Source organism: Physella acuta, unplaced genomic scaffold, assembly GCF_028476545.2.
Source record: "Physella acuta isolate Inbredline_101_S28 unplaced genomic scaffold, ASM2847654v3 ptg001866l, whole genome shotgun sequence".
Classification (NCBI taxonomy): domain Eukaryota; kingdom Metazoa; phylum Mollusca; class Gastropoda; family Physidae; genus Physella; species Physella acuta.
In genome coordinates this window covers 86,335-103,077 of record NW_026733372.1, presented here as the reverse complement: position 1 = coordinate 103,077, position 16,743 = coordinate 86,335, and the positions used below count along the sequence as shown (strand labels likewise).

The 16,743-nt window shown below is 34.2% G+C and overlaps 1 protein-coding gene across 1 annotated transcript; it reads left to right on the top strand.

The window, feature by feature from the left end:
* The first annotated feature begins 664 nt into the window (after positions 1-664).
* On the top strand, positions 665-16,480 carry LOC131930925 (uncharacterized). Its single transcript, XM_059287582.1, has 25 exons — positions 665-3,927; positions 4,133-4,256; positions 5,870-5,949; positions 6,143-6,368; positions 6,763-6,848; positions 6,944-7,057; positions 7,519-7,605; positions 8,171-8,260; positions 8,646-8,837; positions 9,241-9,471; positions 9,597-9,731; positions 10,104-10,201; positions 10,522-10,708; positions 11,064-11,168; positions 11,436-11,652; positions 12,408-12,583; positions 13,008-13,162; positions 13,317-13,359; positions 13,574-13,673; positions 13,979-14,185; positions 14,529-14,672; positions 14,780-14,982; positions 15,662-15,752; positions 16,095-16,212; positions 16,332-16,480. The coding sequence occupies exons 1-25, from the start codon at positions 665-667 to the stop codon at positions 16,478-16,480; spliced, it is 6,621 nt and encodes a 2,206-aa protein (XP_059143565.1).
* The last annotated feature ends 263 nt before the right edge of the window (positions 16,481-16,743 follow it).

Here is a 16,743-nt window from a genome sequence, read left to right as displayed (position 1 = left end):
CAGATAGATAAGATTTCTATGTTAGGATCAGGATATATAATAGTAGTCGTATTTCCTTAAATAAACGTAGCCTACATGTCGGGGTTTCTAGTAAAATTGACTTATTACTGGTGCAATTAACTGAATTATAAGCTAATGCGGATAAAGTTAAGAGCGTGACAAAATAAAGGCAAGAATTTTTTTGATTTATTAGTTATCGTTGATAGTATTTTTTTCCAAAATAATATTTTTATGTTATAATATATTTTTATATCATAAACACGGCAAACAATTTGTTACAAAGAGTGCGTTAAATTAAACGCTGCGATGTGCGTGACTTTTTACAAAGCAGGCAAGTTAACAGTAACGCTTTTTTTTTTCTAATTTCAGAGCTGATGACATTGCTAAAATAGATCACAGCCTATTTCGAGCTTCGTCTTCACAGTGGTTACAAAACCAGTAAAAGCTACATTAAAACATCGAGAATATTTTTCTAGAGTTTCTATGTCAGTAAATTTAAAATATAGGCCTAATTATACACACGATAAAATGTGACTTCTGCAACATCCAACCAACTTTTTCGTCACGGTTGGAGTAAATGGAACGGGTTACGTTTTGACACAACCATGAGATTACAACTTCCAGACGTGACCTAGTTCTTAGTTGAACCGGTCGATTCACCAACATGGCCGACTTTCACAAAAAACAAATTCAAAGACTTTTGGATAAAAATAATCTCAAGCACAGAACAGACGACAAGCAACGCGAGACTTCCGGTGAGCTTGATTTCACCGAGAAAATCAAAGCGTTTCGCGCGCTCATCAGCCCGTCAAAACACGATATCTCTAACCAGAAGCTAAAAATAGCTCGGCGCTTTTCAGACGATGTCCAGGAAGTGGGCAGTCAACTCAAATTTGTGGCCAAATCTCCCGCGCGCGATCTCGATTCAGACAATAACTTGGACGAGTTACAAATTACCCATGATGCCGATATTGACGAACTTAAATTAAAATTCAAATCGAATATCGATGGCTTTGGAAGAAATCAATCAGAAAGATTTGAAAAGAGAGGCCATGGTTTTCATAGGATGGATGGATATTTTGAGAACAAGTATGAAGCTGACGACCAAGATTTTCTGTACAACGGCCATCATGAGGCGTCAGAACGTATTCGGTCCATTGAGCATCAGCTCATTAAAAATGAAAATCCAGAACCGACGTTTAAAACACGCTCCATAAAATCTGACACTACTGAAGACCGCGAGAATATGCCCAAACTTTTCTCTAAGCCGGTCTTCGACAAAACCAGAAAGGCCGTCATCAGACGCCATCACCAATCCAAACCACCAGAAACACCTTCAGCACATCAGCCTCAAACGGCCTTGACCTCGTCAAGGTTTGATCCTGCCGTGCGCACTGAGTACTTCAACTCAACAGAAGCCAATGATTTGACGGATAAATCATATGCGAACTCTCCACCTAAAATTACGGGTGCCAGCAGTTTTAAGAAAACTGAAATAAACAATCCTGAAAGAACTAGGCCCCGCTCAGTTGTGGAGATCAGCAAGGAAGGGAGGCAAAAACTAAACTCTCTCATCCGGCCGCAGTCGTCTCTCGCGTATTCGGAAACTTCCGGTCACTACACCGGCGTACCCCACCCTACCTCTTCATTAAAGACACACTTGAATGCTTTAGGTGACAGCCTGTCCAGTTTGTCCAGCAAACTGCTTAGTGGTTCAGATTCGGACCTGAGAAATCTTGCAAGGTCTCCAAGTACAGTTAGTACGCCAAGGAATCTTGCAGAGCTTCGTTCCAATGATTCTCTAAATAGACCTGCAGAGGTTCCCTCCCATGATTCTGTAAGGAATCTTGAAGAGAAACGTTCTTATGACTCTCCAAGGAGTCATACAGATATTCGCTATAGTGACTCTCATGCAGACATTCGATCCTATGACTCTCCAAGAAATCCTTTCGGGACACGTTCTAATGCCTCTCCAAGTATTCCTGCAGATCTTCGCTCTTTAGACTCTCCGAGAAATCACGCAGACATTCGATCCTATGACTCTCCAAGAAATCCTTTAGGGGCACATTCCCATGACGCTCCAAGGAACAGTGGACACCGGCAGCTTTCTTCCCCTGCTTTCAGTCTTTCAGAAAGCAGCGTACGGTCAAGATCGACAACACCCAGTTCATTAAAACAGACGAATGTAAAATCCTACGACCCAGAATTCAACGAATCCAACAATACATCTCAAGTAATTATGAACTCCCAAACGCCATATACTAGTCGTACAGAACCCGGTTATTTCACGTCTGTTAACGAAATCGACAAAAGATCGAAACTGAATCATTTGACAAAAAAAGTTTTAGCTCACAGAGGTAGCACAAAAGCATTGGAGTTTTTACAGGATCGGGGACATATAGTTCCAGCATCACAAGAAGAAGATTCTGAAACTGAAAGCATGGTTGACGAAAGATACACATCGTCAAGCAAGAGAGATGGAGACACATTCATCACGAAACCGGATCAGTTAGCAAACGAGAAACTGCATGTTCGCCCACGTGGTAAAGTTATAAGCAGGAACAACAAACGAACCACCCATCAATTTGAAGAAGGACGAGATAGCTTTGATAAAAAGTATGTTTCAAAAACAAGACCCTGGCAATCTGATCATCACATGACATTAGGTCCGCTAGAAAAACATACCGAACACAACATCAACAAACTGGAATCACCTAAGCACAAGACAAAAGATGTTGGGGAAAAAGTAAACAATAAGCGTATCTTTCGTGACACTAACTCGCCATTGCCTTCCAAAATGACAATAGAAACTTTTAAAAACAAACTGTACCATTTTGATGAATTAGATTCATCTCATCGACCAACTAGTGCTTTAGACTTCACAAACCACGTGACGTTAGAAACCAATCAGACGTCTCGACAGCGTCCACGAAGCGCGTTGGATACAAACTCAAAGAAAGGAAACAAACTGACCTCAGTCTCTAATCACATGACTATGTCAACCAATGAGACGTGTTCTCGACAACGTCCACGAAGTGCAATAGATCCAAGCTCAAGGGAAATGAACTCATTGACCCCAGTGACTAATCACGTGACGTTGGTAACCAATCAGAAGAGCTCTCGACAACGTCCTCGAAGCGCTTTAGATACAAACTCAAGGGTGAGAAACACATCGACGCCTGTCACTAATCACATGACTATAGTAACCAATCAAACAAACTCTCGGCAACGCCCTCGAAGCGCTCTGGAGACAGATTCCAGGGAAAGAAACATACAGACCCCACCCAACGGGAGTATACACGATAGAAATCAACTCCGTAGAGACCTTAGCTCTGTTGATAGTTTGGCGCTGAAGGTAGAAAAACTTCACAGGGAAGTTTCTGAACGGCTGGGCAGTCAAGAAAACTTGGCGCATGCTTTTCGAAGCTCTCCTGTTGGACGTAGTCACGTTCGTAACGACTCGCTCAGCGATACTAGCACCCTTGTGAGCAGCAGCGATGGTGAAGATTCCCTTATAAGCGAAAGTGGCAGAAACGGCTCTAAAAAATTTGACTCTGCTGTGTTTTTGACCAGCACGCCTTTAAAGTTGCCAGATAAAACTGGCAAGGCGTTGGTATTTACTCAACACGGGCATGCCATCAAGAGACCAAAAAGACAATTAACGGAGAAAGATCAAATTACAGACAATGAAAAAGATGCTGATTCAAAGTCGTTATTTTACGAAGAGATATTGAATTCTAAAAGCCGGAACACGCCGGATTTTTTAAAATTAGTAGGTGACAGAACTCATACGGCTAAATACGACTTTGAAAAGAAGTCAACGTCAGATTCGATGGAGTCCTTAATTGAAAGTTTTCACAGTGACCAAAAACTGAATTTTGTAAATCATGCACAATGGAGGCGCTTGAAAGAACAATTCAATGCAAGGTAAGCCAAAATATAACCCACATTACTTTTTTTTCAAACATACAAATACCGATTACGAATTAAAATATAAACCATTCACCTGTGCTGTCGTTATGAATTACAAAGTGGATTCGTGAACATTTTGTGTCGATGTGGTATTGATTATATGGATAGATGTCTTTAATTAACATCGATTATACAAATGATGGTCGTATGTTGTTTACAGTCCAGGAAACAGATCTAGCCCAGCGGAAATGTTACTTGGACATATCAACCAGCCTGGCACAGTTAAGCTTCTACAGATGCTTTATCTGGCCGATCCTGTTACTAGACAGATCATTATGACCAAGGTTTGATTTTTCTACTGCTGGATTGAGGATCCGTTTAAAATAATTGTAGCTTTTTTCATTGTTGAATGGGTTATTGTTATAATAGGCCTACAGCGTCCCCCCCCCCCCCCCCCGGGCAAAATATTTTTTTTTTGGAATTTCAATAATGCATATAATTAACTATTGCTCTCTCCCGCCGGAAGTTTCAAGTGCAGTGCCCACCCCTATCAGGAGAAAAAAATGTCCGAAAGAGACCCAGGTTATTTAAATACGATGACATAAAATAATAATAATATAGGCTCTATAGCGTGGTACATCGTTTTTTTTATTGTAATGTAGGTTTAGTTTGCAGATTATAGATCTAATTCTAATGAAGCTTGGTTTAGCTTACTCGTATCGCACAGTTGTTTTTTTTTTTAAATATTTTTAAACTGATACGTGTGCAGCAATACAAAATCATTGTAATCAATGCTATACGAAGATACTATTATGATAGTTGTTTTTTTTTAATTTCATTTAAAATATGTCAAGATAACTCATTTAATCATGTCTTTGTTTCTCATGCCAATCTAACCTGATAAGCACTTCTATTTGGCAAGTAGATTTAATTATTTTTGGCTTTTCGTATATTGTTTTCATTTTTAGCGCCTTTCGTTTTTAGTTCACGTCTGTTAAATTTAGCCTCGATTACAATATTAGATCTATTAGATCTACTATTTAGAATTTATTAAAATTTAATAAATCTAAAATGGCAATTAGATCTAGCTTTAGATCTAGTTCTAATTATGGGCAGGATTCTAGGTAGTTTCTCCTCTATATAGATCTACACAGTACACACTGTGTAGTGAAGTGAAGTAGTCAGGGAGTGTGGATCTGGGCGTAGGCTTAGGTAGATCTAATCTATAGTCTAGATCTAGAATAGATCTAATCTAGATTCTAAGTGTAAAATAAAAAGATTTCCTCTGCAAGCCCCAAAGAGTACAAAGACTGTTGTACACTACTTACAGCAACTTACTAGTCTAGAACTTGAGTTCACTAGACTAGCAGCGAGAGTTTCTTTCAGGCATCTCTCCAGAGTGTAATAATAGTTTACCCACTTTACCAGTGTCGTCCCCCCCCCCCCCCCCTGAAAAGTCTGATAAAAACTGCTAGCAAAAAAATCTTAACTGGTCCAGCTTCTGTATCTAGATTAGATCTAGATTTCTTATCCATATTTAGATCTACTAGTCTAGTTACAGTAAAATCTAATGTAATAATTTTTACTAATAGATCTAGATATAATTGCTCATTAGTCCACAACAGTTCCCTGAAAGTTTTAGTCTCGCCCCCCCCCCCCCCCCAAGAAAAACACTGAAATAGAATCAGACTCTAAACTACTAACAGGCTGTATAATATATGATTTCTAGCTGATTTAAAATATGCCATAGTTATTATATGTGTGGCTTTGTAACTACTACATAATACTTTAGGCTACGGCCATAAGATCTACAATCAGGAATTTGTGATATAGGGCCTGTAATGGACATTTTAAAATACAAAACATTCAATGATTTAGATCTATCAACATGTTTAAAACTATGCCTTTTTTCTAGCTGGAGTGTTTTGTAAAGATTTTTTTTCAAATGGATTCACAGGTTGAAGTATTTAAGGCCTGGCAACAGTTTGCCATTTATTCTAGAGAGCAGAGGAAGAAGAAACAAGCTTTAACTAGGCAGTAAGCAGTGATCAATGAATCATTTTTCTTTTGTCAAACATAATTTACAATAATAAATATTAAGTTAATTTGGAAGATATAAATAAGCATTATTAATATTATTATTGATATGGTTATAATTTGAAATACACTTACCAGTTAACTCTAATGTTGGTTTGTAAAACATACTATTTTAATATTTTTTAATCTACAGAGCCTTGTCCCTCTATGTTAGTCGTTCCTTATCAAATTACTTTACATCATGGAAGCACAGAGCTAAGCACAGCAGGCAGGTGCGTCTAGCTGATCAGCTGTTTCATACTCACATGCTGACCAAAGGCTTTAGGGCTCTACAGTGGTCACTCAGTCAATCTAAGCATCAGTACGAGAAACTGCAGACTAAAGTCAACACAGTTATGGTGAAAGCTACTTTCTTTAAAGTAAGTCACTCAGCTTTCATTAAGAGTTTTTATGTTTCAGCTCCAAATAGGCTGAATTAGGAAGGCTAGGCTTATTTTTTCCTTATAATAATTGTAGAAGATTTCTTCACTTTCCTGTCTTTTTTAACTTTAAACTATCTGTCTGGACTTGAATTTTTTAACTTTTAGCTCTTCTCAAACCTTAAAGGCTCAACTTAAAGGATTTAGGTAGCAATGTAGTAGGTACAAAACATCACTAGTTTGTTTTGATTTCTTTCTGTTGGGTGGACTTTTCTAAGTCCTTTGAAACCATGACTGTCAATTCTCTAATCAACATAAAAATTACCTTTTTTTAAACATTCAACATTTTAATAATTTAGACCTCTTAATTATCTACAAATTATTCTATCTTAAGTGGCTTACAAAAGCTAGGAAGCAAAGACGTGAAAGAATTGAAAATGCATTGAAACGATGGAGACTTTTTGTGATGGACACACAAAAGTGAGTTGCTGAAATAACCATTTGTAAACAGTAGGGCTGTTTTTTATTAAAAGTTTTAATTATTTTAATTATTTTTTTTTTCTAATTTATTTCAGAATTCGCCACATGCGTCAAGTTGTAAACTCACACATTATTCTGTGTGTGATCAGATGGTGGAATCAACTGTATCACAAGAAAAGGAAACAGAATTTGGCCGGTACTTTTTACAGGTAAACAACTATCTGGCGATTGAAGATCCAGTACAGCTAATGGGACAGTGTGATCTAAAGGTAGAGAGCACACAACTGCTAACCTGAAAGATTTGAGTTTGGATTCAAGTATGAGTCTGTAAGACATCACTGAGTCCACTTAGCTCTGATGTGACCTTGATTCATATTAGGGCAAGTTATGATGGCTGGTCATAGAACTGACCACATTATCCCATTATATGCCGAGGTCACAGAAACGGACAACTCTACTTGCTCCTACTTATTGACCAACAAGGTCCAAAAATGTAACTAGTTATAACCTATCTTAGTACTGCTATACCTATGGTTTGACACAATTCATCTTGAACTCACTCTGTACAAGTGTTGGACCAAAAATAGGTTGAGAGCTCAGTCCCAAAATTAACAGCATTATTCATATTATAAGAAGGCATCATGTTTTAAGCACTTTGAATATGTTTCAGGTCAAAGTTGTTGAAGTACTCTATGAAACTCTGGAAGCAATTTGTTGTATGCTGCAAAGTAAAAGCCAGGAAGAAAGCAATGGCAATGTATGTTTTCTTGTTAAATTATTATGCATTAAAATAAAAATGAAGTCCAAAGATTACTATAGTATACTATATTCCGTAGCCCATATATTATGAATACATATTATTTTCATATTATTTATATTTTACTTTTTTTTTTAAATTTCCTACATCAAAATATATTATTAGAAACACATTGATAAAGTAATTCAGATAATAAAATCTGTGTGCTTGTAATAATTTAAAAAAAAAAACTAAAAAGTTCAAAATATGCATATTTAGAACTGATTAACAGAGCTGCTGCCTATTGATTTACAGAGCTACTGGCTATTGATCTACAGAGCTACTGGCTATGGATTTACTAGAGCTCCTGGCTTTTGATTTACTAGAGCTACTGGCTATTGATTTAGAGAGCCACTGGCTTTTGATTTACTAGAGCTTTTGGTTATTGATTTACAGAGCTACTGGTTATTGATTTACAGAGCTACTGGCTATGGATTTACTAGAGCTCCTGGCTTTTGATTTACTATGACTCCTGAATATTGATTTACTATGGCTATTGATTTATTTAACTCCCTCTAAATTCCAGATCACATCACAACCATGTGACTTTATATTCAACATTTACTGTTATGAAGGACTCCTTCTGCAAGGCAAGAAAAGCTAATCAACATTTTTGGTAAAAATAAGTATATAAACATATTGAAATACATAATATACATTAATGGGTATACATTTGATTGAAAAACTGTTTAAGTTCTTAGTTTTATAATTATTCAGCAATTTAATTTGCAACTGAAAATTTTAAAATGATAACTTTTTTTAAAAAAAAAAGCTTTATTATAGACCTGTATATTCAACTTGTTATTTCAATCAAATTCATGCAAGAATTTAAAATTAAGTTTGCTGTAATGAGGGGAACAACTAAAATAAAACAAAATTTAAATACTTTTAAAACACAACTATTAACAGAAAAATAACTTCTTTTCTCCAAATTTGTTACGGTGAAGTTCTAAGTACAAGTTAATGTATTAAAAATGTAACAAAAAAACATGATCTTACAGGCATCATTACATGACGAAGATATTAAAGGCATGGAAGGCTGCATGTCAGGTTTGTCTAGTAGAGAGAGAGGCAGACATGGCTAAGAGCAAAGAACACTGGGATAAAAAGACTGTGCAGTCAGCGTTTTTTCAGTGGCATGAGATGCTTTTAATTTGTAAAGCCAGAAGGATATACAACTTCAAGACCTACAGGTATGTCTATAGACCATTTATTGATAGACATAATTTTTAAAATATAATTCTTCTTCTGCTTAGTGGCCCTTGTTTGAACTGTAAGCTACCAAAGTTCTTTGAAATCTTTTAATGTCCCAATTGAAAATCTGGACAAAAATTTAAACAAGGTTGTGCTAAAAAAGTGTTAGTTTACTTGCTACAGTTTATAATAGTGGTGGGTCTACAATGGATGTTGTTTCACATTGTCTTAAGTTTTGGATTCGTTATTAGCTATAACAAACTGGAACTTGATACAGGTTAATGTCCAAAAAACATTATTGAGTCAAAAATTAATTTCCTTTTAAAATATGCCTATGACATTTTTACTTGGTAATTTTTTCGTGGGCCCACACTTGATGAACTATGTTTTGATTTCTTTCAGAAAATCTTTCACGATATGGTTTTCGTCATGGAAGGAAAACATTGCATACAGGCAGAAAATGGAGCTCATGATACAACGTAAACAAATGCACAGAGCTCTGTTGACATGGAGACAAAATGTTGTCCAGATCAAGCGTCGACACAGAGCTGCCATATTGCTTTTAGAAAGCTGCCACCTTAAGCAGACCTGGAAAACTTGGCTTACATTTACCATCGCTAGAAAAATTATCAAGTGAGAGCTATATGTTAGCCTACCCGAATAAGTTAATTGTTTCCAATCAGTGTAGACTTCTGTTTTTTTTTTTTTAATTACAATACTTTTTTTTTATTCATTTGAAATCACAATTTTTTTTTTAGGAAAAAGATCCTAGATCATATATTAATTTACAAGAGAAAGAAAATGGTGTCCTGTTTCTCATTGTGGAGAGACTCCTTCCTGAAAAAACAAGAAGAGGAAAATGCCAAACGAGTTTGGTCTGAGGCTTGTGTCAGGTGAGAAGTTAATTAACTAATTAAGACCTTTTCTAACTTCCACTGAACATTTAGTTTTAATACTAATTAGGACTTTTTCTAAGTTCTCTGAACATAAAGTTTTAATAAGAGAACTGTGTATTAGGGGCTGTATGTGAACATTCACTGTTATTATTTTTTAAAATTAGTTTTATGATGAAAAATTTCAAGATAGTAATAATTGCCAAGGTTTTATTTAGATTTACTTTTAATATGTAGTCTATCCCAGCATATGTTCAAAGGTTTACAATGATACTTTGAGCATTTAGTTAAAGCTAACCCAAATACATTTTTTTGGTAACTGCTTAACATTAACATAAAAGTGTCAAGGATTTTAAACATTATTTTTTTCAGGAAACTTGCTTTCCGATGGAGACATATTTGCCACAAAAGAAAGCTGAGCAAAATTTATAAAGATACACAGCCTCTTAGAGAACACAGAAAGTGCCAGAGTAAATATCAATCATACATCACTTTAATATTATGCCCTACTAATGATATTTTAAAATCTTACATTTAATGTTTGTGTTTTGTCATCAGTCAGTTTACAAATGCTTGAAACACATTTTTTCTTAGTTCACACATTCTGCTTTATTATTACACATATATCTAAATCTTAAACCAATTATAAATATTTTTAAACAACTTTAATTTCTGAGATACACAATGTACTCAGTTTTTGTATGTTTACAAACAACATGAAAAAATGACTTTGGCAAATTTGCAATGGCTTATTTGTATACTATGTATGAAAAATTACTACCATCCACAGTCATATTTCACCAATGGCTGTGTTCACTGGAAAGGCTACAAAAAGAGAATGAGGAGGCCAAAGCCAAAGAGAAGATGCTGCAGCTCAGTCTGTTGCAGCGCAAGTTCCGCTTGTGGCAGACAGAGACTCAAAGGGTCCTCAGGATAAAGCCTATGGTGCTTCAGCGCCAGCAGCAGTTCTGTTTACTGTAAGTATTTGTCTCAACTTGAGTGTCAGAATATGGCTCTCTGATATCAGTTTTGTACTCTGTAATAATGTTTTCTAAACTGTTATCAGTTTTGTGCTCTGTAATAATGTTTTCTAAACTGTTATCTAAATATATTTTAATTTCAGCTTCAGTGTAATAACTTTATTAAATAAAAATGGTAAATTTCAGATTGAAATTTTTCTAGATTTATATTAAAAATATTTATGCTTTTAATGAAACGTAGGCCTATATGTAACATTTTTATTACTGTTTTAAATATGATTTTATCAATGTGGGAGGATGTTTAATAAAATCCCTATTCTATCTTGAAATATTTTTAAACAAATCATTTCAGAGCATTTTTATCATGGAGGAAGTTAGTTCAGCAAAAGACATTATGCAAACAGAGGAAACAAGTTCAGCAACTCTCAGTGTTACGTTCTTCATTCTTAAGATGGAAGTATGTATTTAATTATTTAATTGGACATTATCAATGAATAAAATCTCCTTATAAAACTACAACAATATACAAAATGTCTAAAAAATAAAAATATAGTTTAACAACATAACATTACTTTTAGTGTTTTTATCAGACATATTAAAAAAAAACATCCCAAAAATAGAATACAAACTAAAACTTGAGAGAACTCAACATAATCAGAAACATTTCTCTCTTGATCTATTGTATCTGATGAATGTTCACAAAAATAAATGTCTTTGTCTGCAGGCGTCAGCTCTATATCCACCAAGTAGAGAACAAAATCAAGCAAAGAATTTCCCAAGGCCTGCTTCTTGTTCTAATAGACGGGTGGAAATATTTTATTTTCCGTAAAAAGAAGGGACAAAATTTCCGTGATAAAATGCTGGTGAAAAGAATGTTTTACTTCTGGAAAGAAAAGGCAAACAGCCTGAGCAATCAGAGGATCATGGATGAAGAGGAGAGGGTGAGAGATCTTAGAATTGAGGCTTATCATTTATGAAAAATTTGTAAGTTATTAGGTGTTAGTAGTAGTTAGTCTGTAATCCAACTAGGACATTGGTTGCTGACAAGAGCATTCCAGGCAACCTGGTGCTGAGCAAGTTTCTTCATTGACAGTTTCTTTGGTTAATTTCATTTTAATGCCACTAAAATAATGTGCAATAATTGATGGTCACCTAAATGAAATATCAACTTGCCTATAAGACTATATATTAATAATTAAGATGGAAAAAAAATTATTTAAGACCTGCATATTGTAAATTATTGTTGGGTACCCATTTAGCTCCTGCTGTCAATCACAGTTATCCAGAGTTCTCTGACTGGCCATTCTCTCCAGTCTCCACAATATTGCCACTGTTAGCCTCACGTTCTCATCTCCAGGTGTTTTTTGTGCCAATTTAGTGCCCACCTGGTGATGATGTTAAGTGACCTATTGTGTCACATCTTAATATCATGTTTGAAATTAATCAATGGTCTATTACAACATTTGTATTATTTAAAATTCAAATAACCCATGATTGAAATTAATCAGTGGTCTATTACAACATTTGTATTATTTAAAATTCAAATAACCCATGATTGAAATTAATCAGTGGTCTATTACAACATTTGTATTATTTACAATTCCAATAACACATGTTTGAAATTGATCAATGGTCTATTACAACATTTGTATTATTTAAAATTCAAATAACACATGATTGAAATTGAATTCTTCAGGAGAACAACATGGAGCTACAGAGATGGTGTTTTAGTCAGTGGCTGGAAAATGTGAGAACTCAGGTCCACATGAATGAACTGCATGTTAGCCAGATTTTCCAAGGCCACAATGACAAGCATCTTAATAAAGCTTTTTGTACTTGGAGGAGACAAATGCAATCAACTCTTATCGCTAGGTATTTACCTATATATCTCTCTGTCCCTAACTAACAGGACTGTGGTGAAAATTCATGCCTAACCATACTCATCTGCATGGCTAGTTTCTCTACAGATATTTATCTTAAATTTTTATTCAGGCACCTAAATGATATTCACATAGTTTTCTAATTATTCAGCAATTTGCCAAAATTTGTGTTTTGAAAAAAATGAATTGACACAATAATCAGAAACAGATTTTAAAATTTATCAAATGTGAATTATAACTTATATGATGTGAAACTTTGTAAAAAAAATATTAATACTATAAATTTTAACAAAATAAAATTGATAAATCAATAGCATACCTAGGGCCCATTTTATCTGCATGTCTGTTTTCCTAACCCCTATTTACCTAGTTGTGTTCTAAATGGGTCCATCATGAGTTAGTTTATGTTTCCATAGAGCCTACCACAAGAGCCTACAACAGAGGGTGCTTGTGACATTGTTCTCAGCCTGGAGAGAGGTCACCTCACAATCTATGACAGATGCTGTGCACATTTTCTCTGAAAAGATAGGGCTGCAGGATGCTGTAGGTCAACACCAGGGTAACAGTGAAGGTAAGGGATGAGATTTTAAACATTTGATGCTGCTTTTTTATACAATATATAGATGATCAACAGTAATGATAATATATTTTTTACATATTATTTAAACTAAGTTTATTATATTTTCAAATTCAAATTTATTGATAATCTAATTTCCTTCTTACAGAGCATATAAACATTGGAAATGATCTGACTTCTCCAATTAATAGGTAATTTTTTCTAAAGGTATCAGCTGATAACAAGCCTACTGTGATTTTTGTTTAAAATTTCCCTTTTTTTTAATGATAATAGAAAAGAAAGAATAATTGCCATGTGCAAAAAGTTGTATTAAAAATGTCATGTTTTAACCTTATCAGTTTAATAAAGATATTCAGTTGAAAGCTATAACATTTTATCACGTCTACATTGTTGTATACCCTGCAGTACACATTTGGCTGATTCAGAAACTGATAGATATGCTCTACTAAGTGGGGGACTTCAAGCCTCTATGCAGCACAGGGTTTCTAAATGCCATAGGTTGAAGGTGAAATTTTTTTTTTAGCTAGCGTGTAAAACTGTGTACCTATAACTTAAAACTCAATACAATTAATGATTAATGGAAGTCTCCAATTTTTATAACTGTCACTTTTATTATATTAATATACAAATAATAAAATTGAAATGCATTTAAAATTACATCACAGATAATTAAAGCACATCAAAATGTGTTCACCATATTAAAAAAAAACATTCCTTGTAAACCTGATGGTCTAAAGTGCAGGCAAATTGTAGTTCACCTGTTTATCAGCACTATTTTATTATGTAAAACATATTTTTGTGATATTTTAGAGTCATGTGACCCAAGTCATCACCAGACTCAGACACTGGCCACTGTGTGTGGCCTTTGACCAGTGGAGGGAGTTCACTGAACGAGAGGTCCAGTTGAAATCAGCCGCTGCCTCTGTGAGGTCACGGCACTCCAGCATCCAGGTCCTGCTGGCGTTTAGAGAGTGGAAGCAGAGCTATCTCTACAACACCAGGGCACAGAGCTTCAGGGCAAGTTTTTGTTTTACAAGTTATTTGTTAGATTAGATGTAAGCTACTCTTTCCATTCACATCTTTGTTGCATTGGACAATAACTATTTTCAATTCACTTTTACATGTAGGTTACAGCTTAGCTAAAAGTAGCACAATTGTATCAGGCAGCAATTGTTTGTTTTTTAAACTAAACTATATTTTATAAAAAATGTATTTGAAAATACAATTATAATTTATATTCTTTTTTAACTTATCAGGAAAGGCAGCAGCAGTCAAATTAGTGACTATTTAATTTATTTATTTGAGGCTTGCATTGTATAAGAAAAAAAACGTTATAAAATAATGTCTTTACTTTGTTCAGGATGCCATCATCAAGAGGTCTGTGTTAGAAATTCTTTACAGACATCGAGAAGACAAGAAGTATAAGAAGAATCTGTCTAAAACAGCAATGAATCACTGCATGAAAATTACTTTCAACAAATATTTTCCATTGTGGTTGGAAAAAGTAAGTCAAATTTATATGAATATTTTGGTCGAATTGGAAAATTTTTTAATGTGTTTCATTAACTGTCACAATAGTAGTTTTATAATTTTGTTTTGTTCATGATTTAGGCTCAGGATTTGAGGCAAAAGAAACATATTCTGCTGTTGTGGTCTACCCGCACAGCTGAAGAAATGGAGTTGCTGCCCTTAGAAACACACCTAACCAAACAATTACGACAGCGATCTTTGAACTTGTACTTTTCCATCTGGGCTTTAAAGTATCGTGCAGCAACTAAAATTAGACAAGTATACCATCAAAGCTTATTAAAATGGTAAAGTGAATTAAGTTTCATTTAAACACAAATATAGTCATTAAATGTGTGCCATCCAATGACACATGCTTAAATTATCACTTACATCTTGTTAAGATGTTCCCCTAATTTATCTGTTGAAGTTTACACCCCATAATAAGCATCTTTAAATGTGTTATTGCACTATCTATGGCTAGGATTTCTTAACTATGGGGGTACACCACCATGTGGAGGCGTGTACTGGTTCATAGAGGGTATATATGCATTAAGAAATGTACTTAATATTAAAATAATAAAATTGTACTCACAATTTTAAATATTTAAATATAAAAATAAACAATTATCCTAAAACAATTGTATCTACCATAGATACAAAACTTGATAGTTGGATAGCTCACCAATTGTGCAACCACAAACATTTTAAAGAAATAACAGGTTGAATCTTTAAACCTTTTAGATAAGCAAAGAAAGAAATAAAAACACTCACTAAATTGATTGTCAATACAACTTAAACATTTTGATTTAAGTACATGGAGACAATAGTTTACAATTATGATATTAAAACTTATTTATATCTATATTTTTATATTAAATGTTTCTGTTGAACATACCTCCCAGTTTGGAAACCGCTGATATAATTTAATTAATTTAAACAAATGAAATAGTTTTGAATAAAATATTTCAAAACACTTTCTGCCAGGGTATTTACAGCATGGACGGACTGGGCAAAAGAAAATCATTGCATGACACAAAAGTGCCAAAGCTTGTTACACACACGAAGAAGTAGAATGGTAAATAACTTTCCTTTAAGATTACTTTCAAGTTGTTTATAATCTAATTATATTAAAACAATTATTTCTTATTTAGAAAATAGGGATGGTAATAATTGAGAAGATATTGGAAGATAATTATGTCTACAACTGTTAGAAATATAGTTCTTAACTAGAAAAAACCCTTAGTTGTATGAGGTTAATCCACATGTCTATACTGAAAGCAACATCTTTATCTTGTTTGTAGATTTTTACCCAGTCACCCACTAACTTAGCAGACATTTTTATTTCACATCCAACTAATTTAAGTTAACTTTTTCAATCACCACTTGCATATTTTTATATACTTAATATTTTTTCCAGGCATTCAGTAAATGGTGTGAACGTTTAAAACTTTTCCGTGAGGTTGATAGACACCATAAACAAGCCTGGCACAACTATCTTCATTTTATTTTATTGTCATGGAGAACATGGGCTAAATGTAAGTGTTCATTCTTTATCACACCCAGTAACATATATTTAATATATTTTTTTGTCTACCAGTAGGATTTTATTAAAATGTTTTTTAATTACATCAGATAATGTTTTGTTGTGTTTCAGCAAATCAGCAGCTACATTCTCTCAAACATAAATTCATCAAACAGAACTGCAGTAAAAATTTAATCACCTTTTTCTACTTTTGGAAGTCTGTAACAGAAAAGTTGAGACAAGCCCAAAGGCAGTGGTCACAAAAACATCAGCACAGGTAAAACATTTTAATTTGTGAGGTTGGTCACAAAAACATCAGCACAGGTAAAACATTTTAATTTGTGCTGTTTGTCACAAAAACATTAGCACAGGTAAAACATTTTAATTTGTGCTGTTTGTCACAAAAACATCAGCACAGGTAAAACATATTTAAATTCATGCGGTTGGTCACAAAAACATCAGCACAGGTAAAACATTTTAATTTGTGCTGTTTGTCACAAAAACACCAGCACAGGTAAAACATTTGAATTTGTGCTGTTTGTCA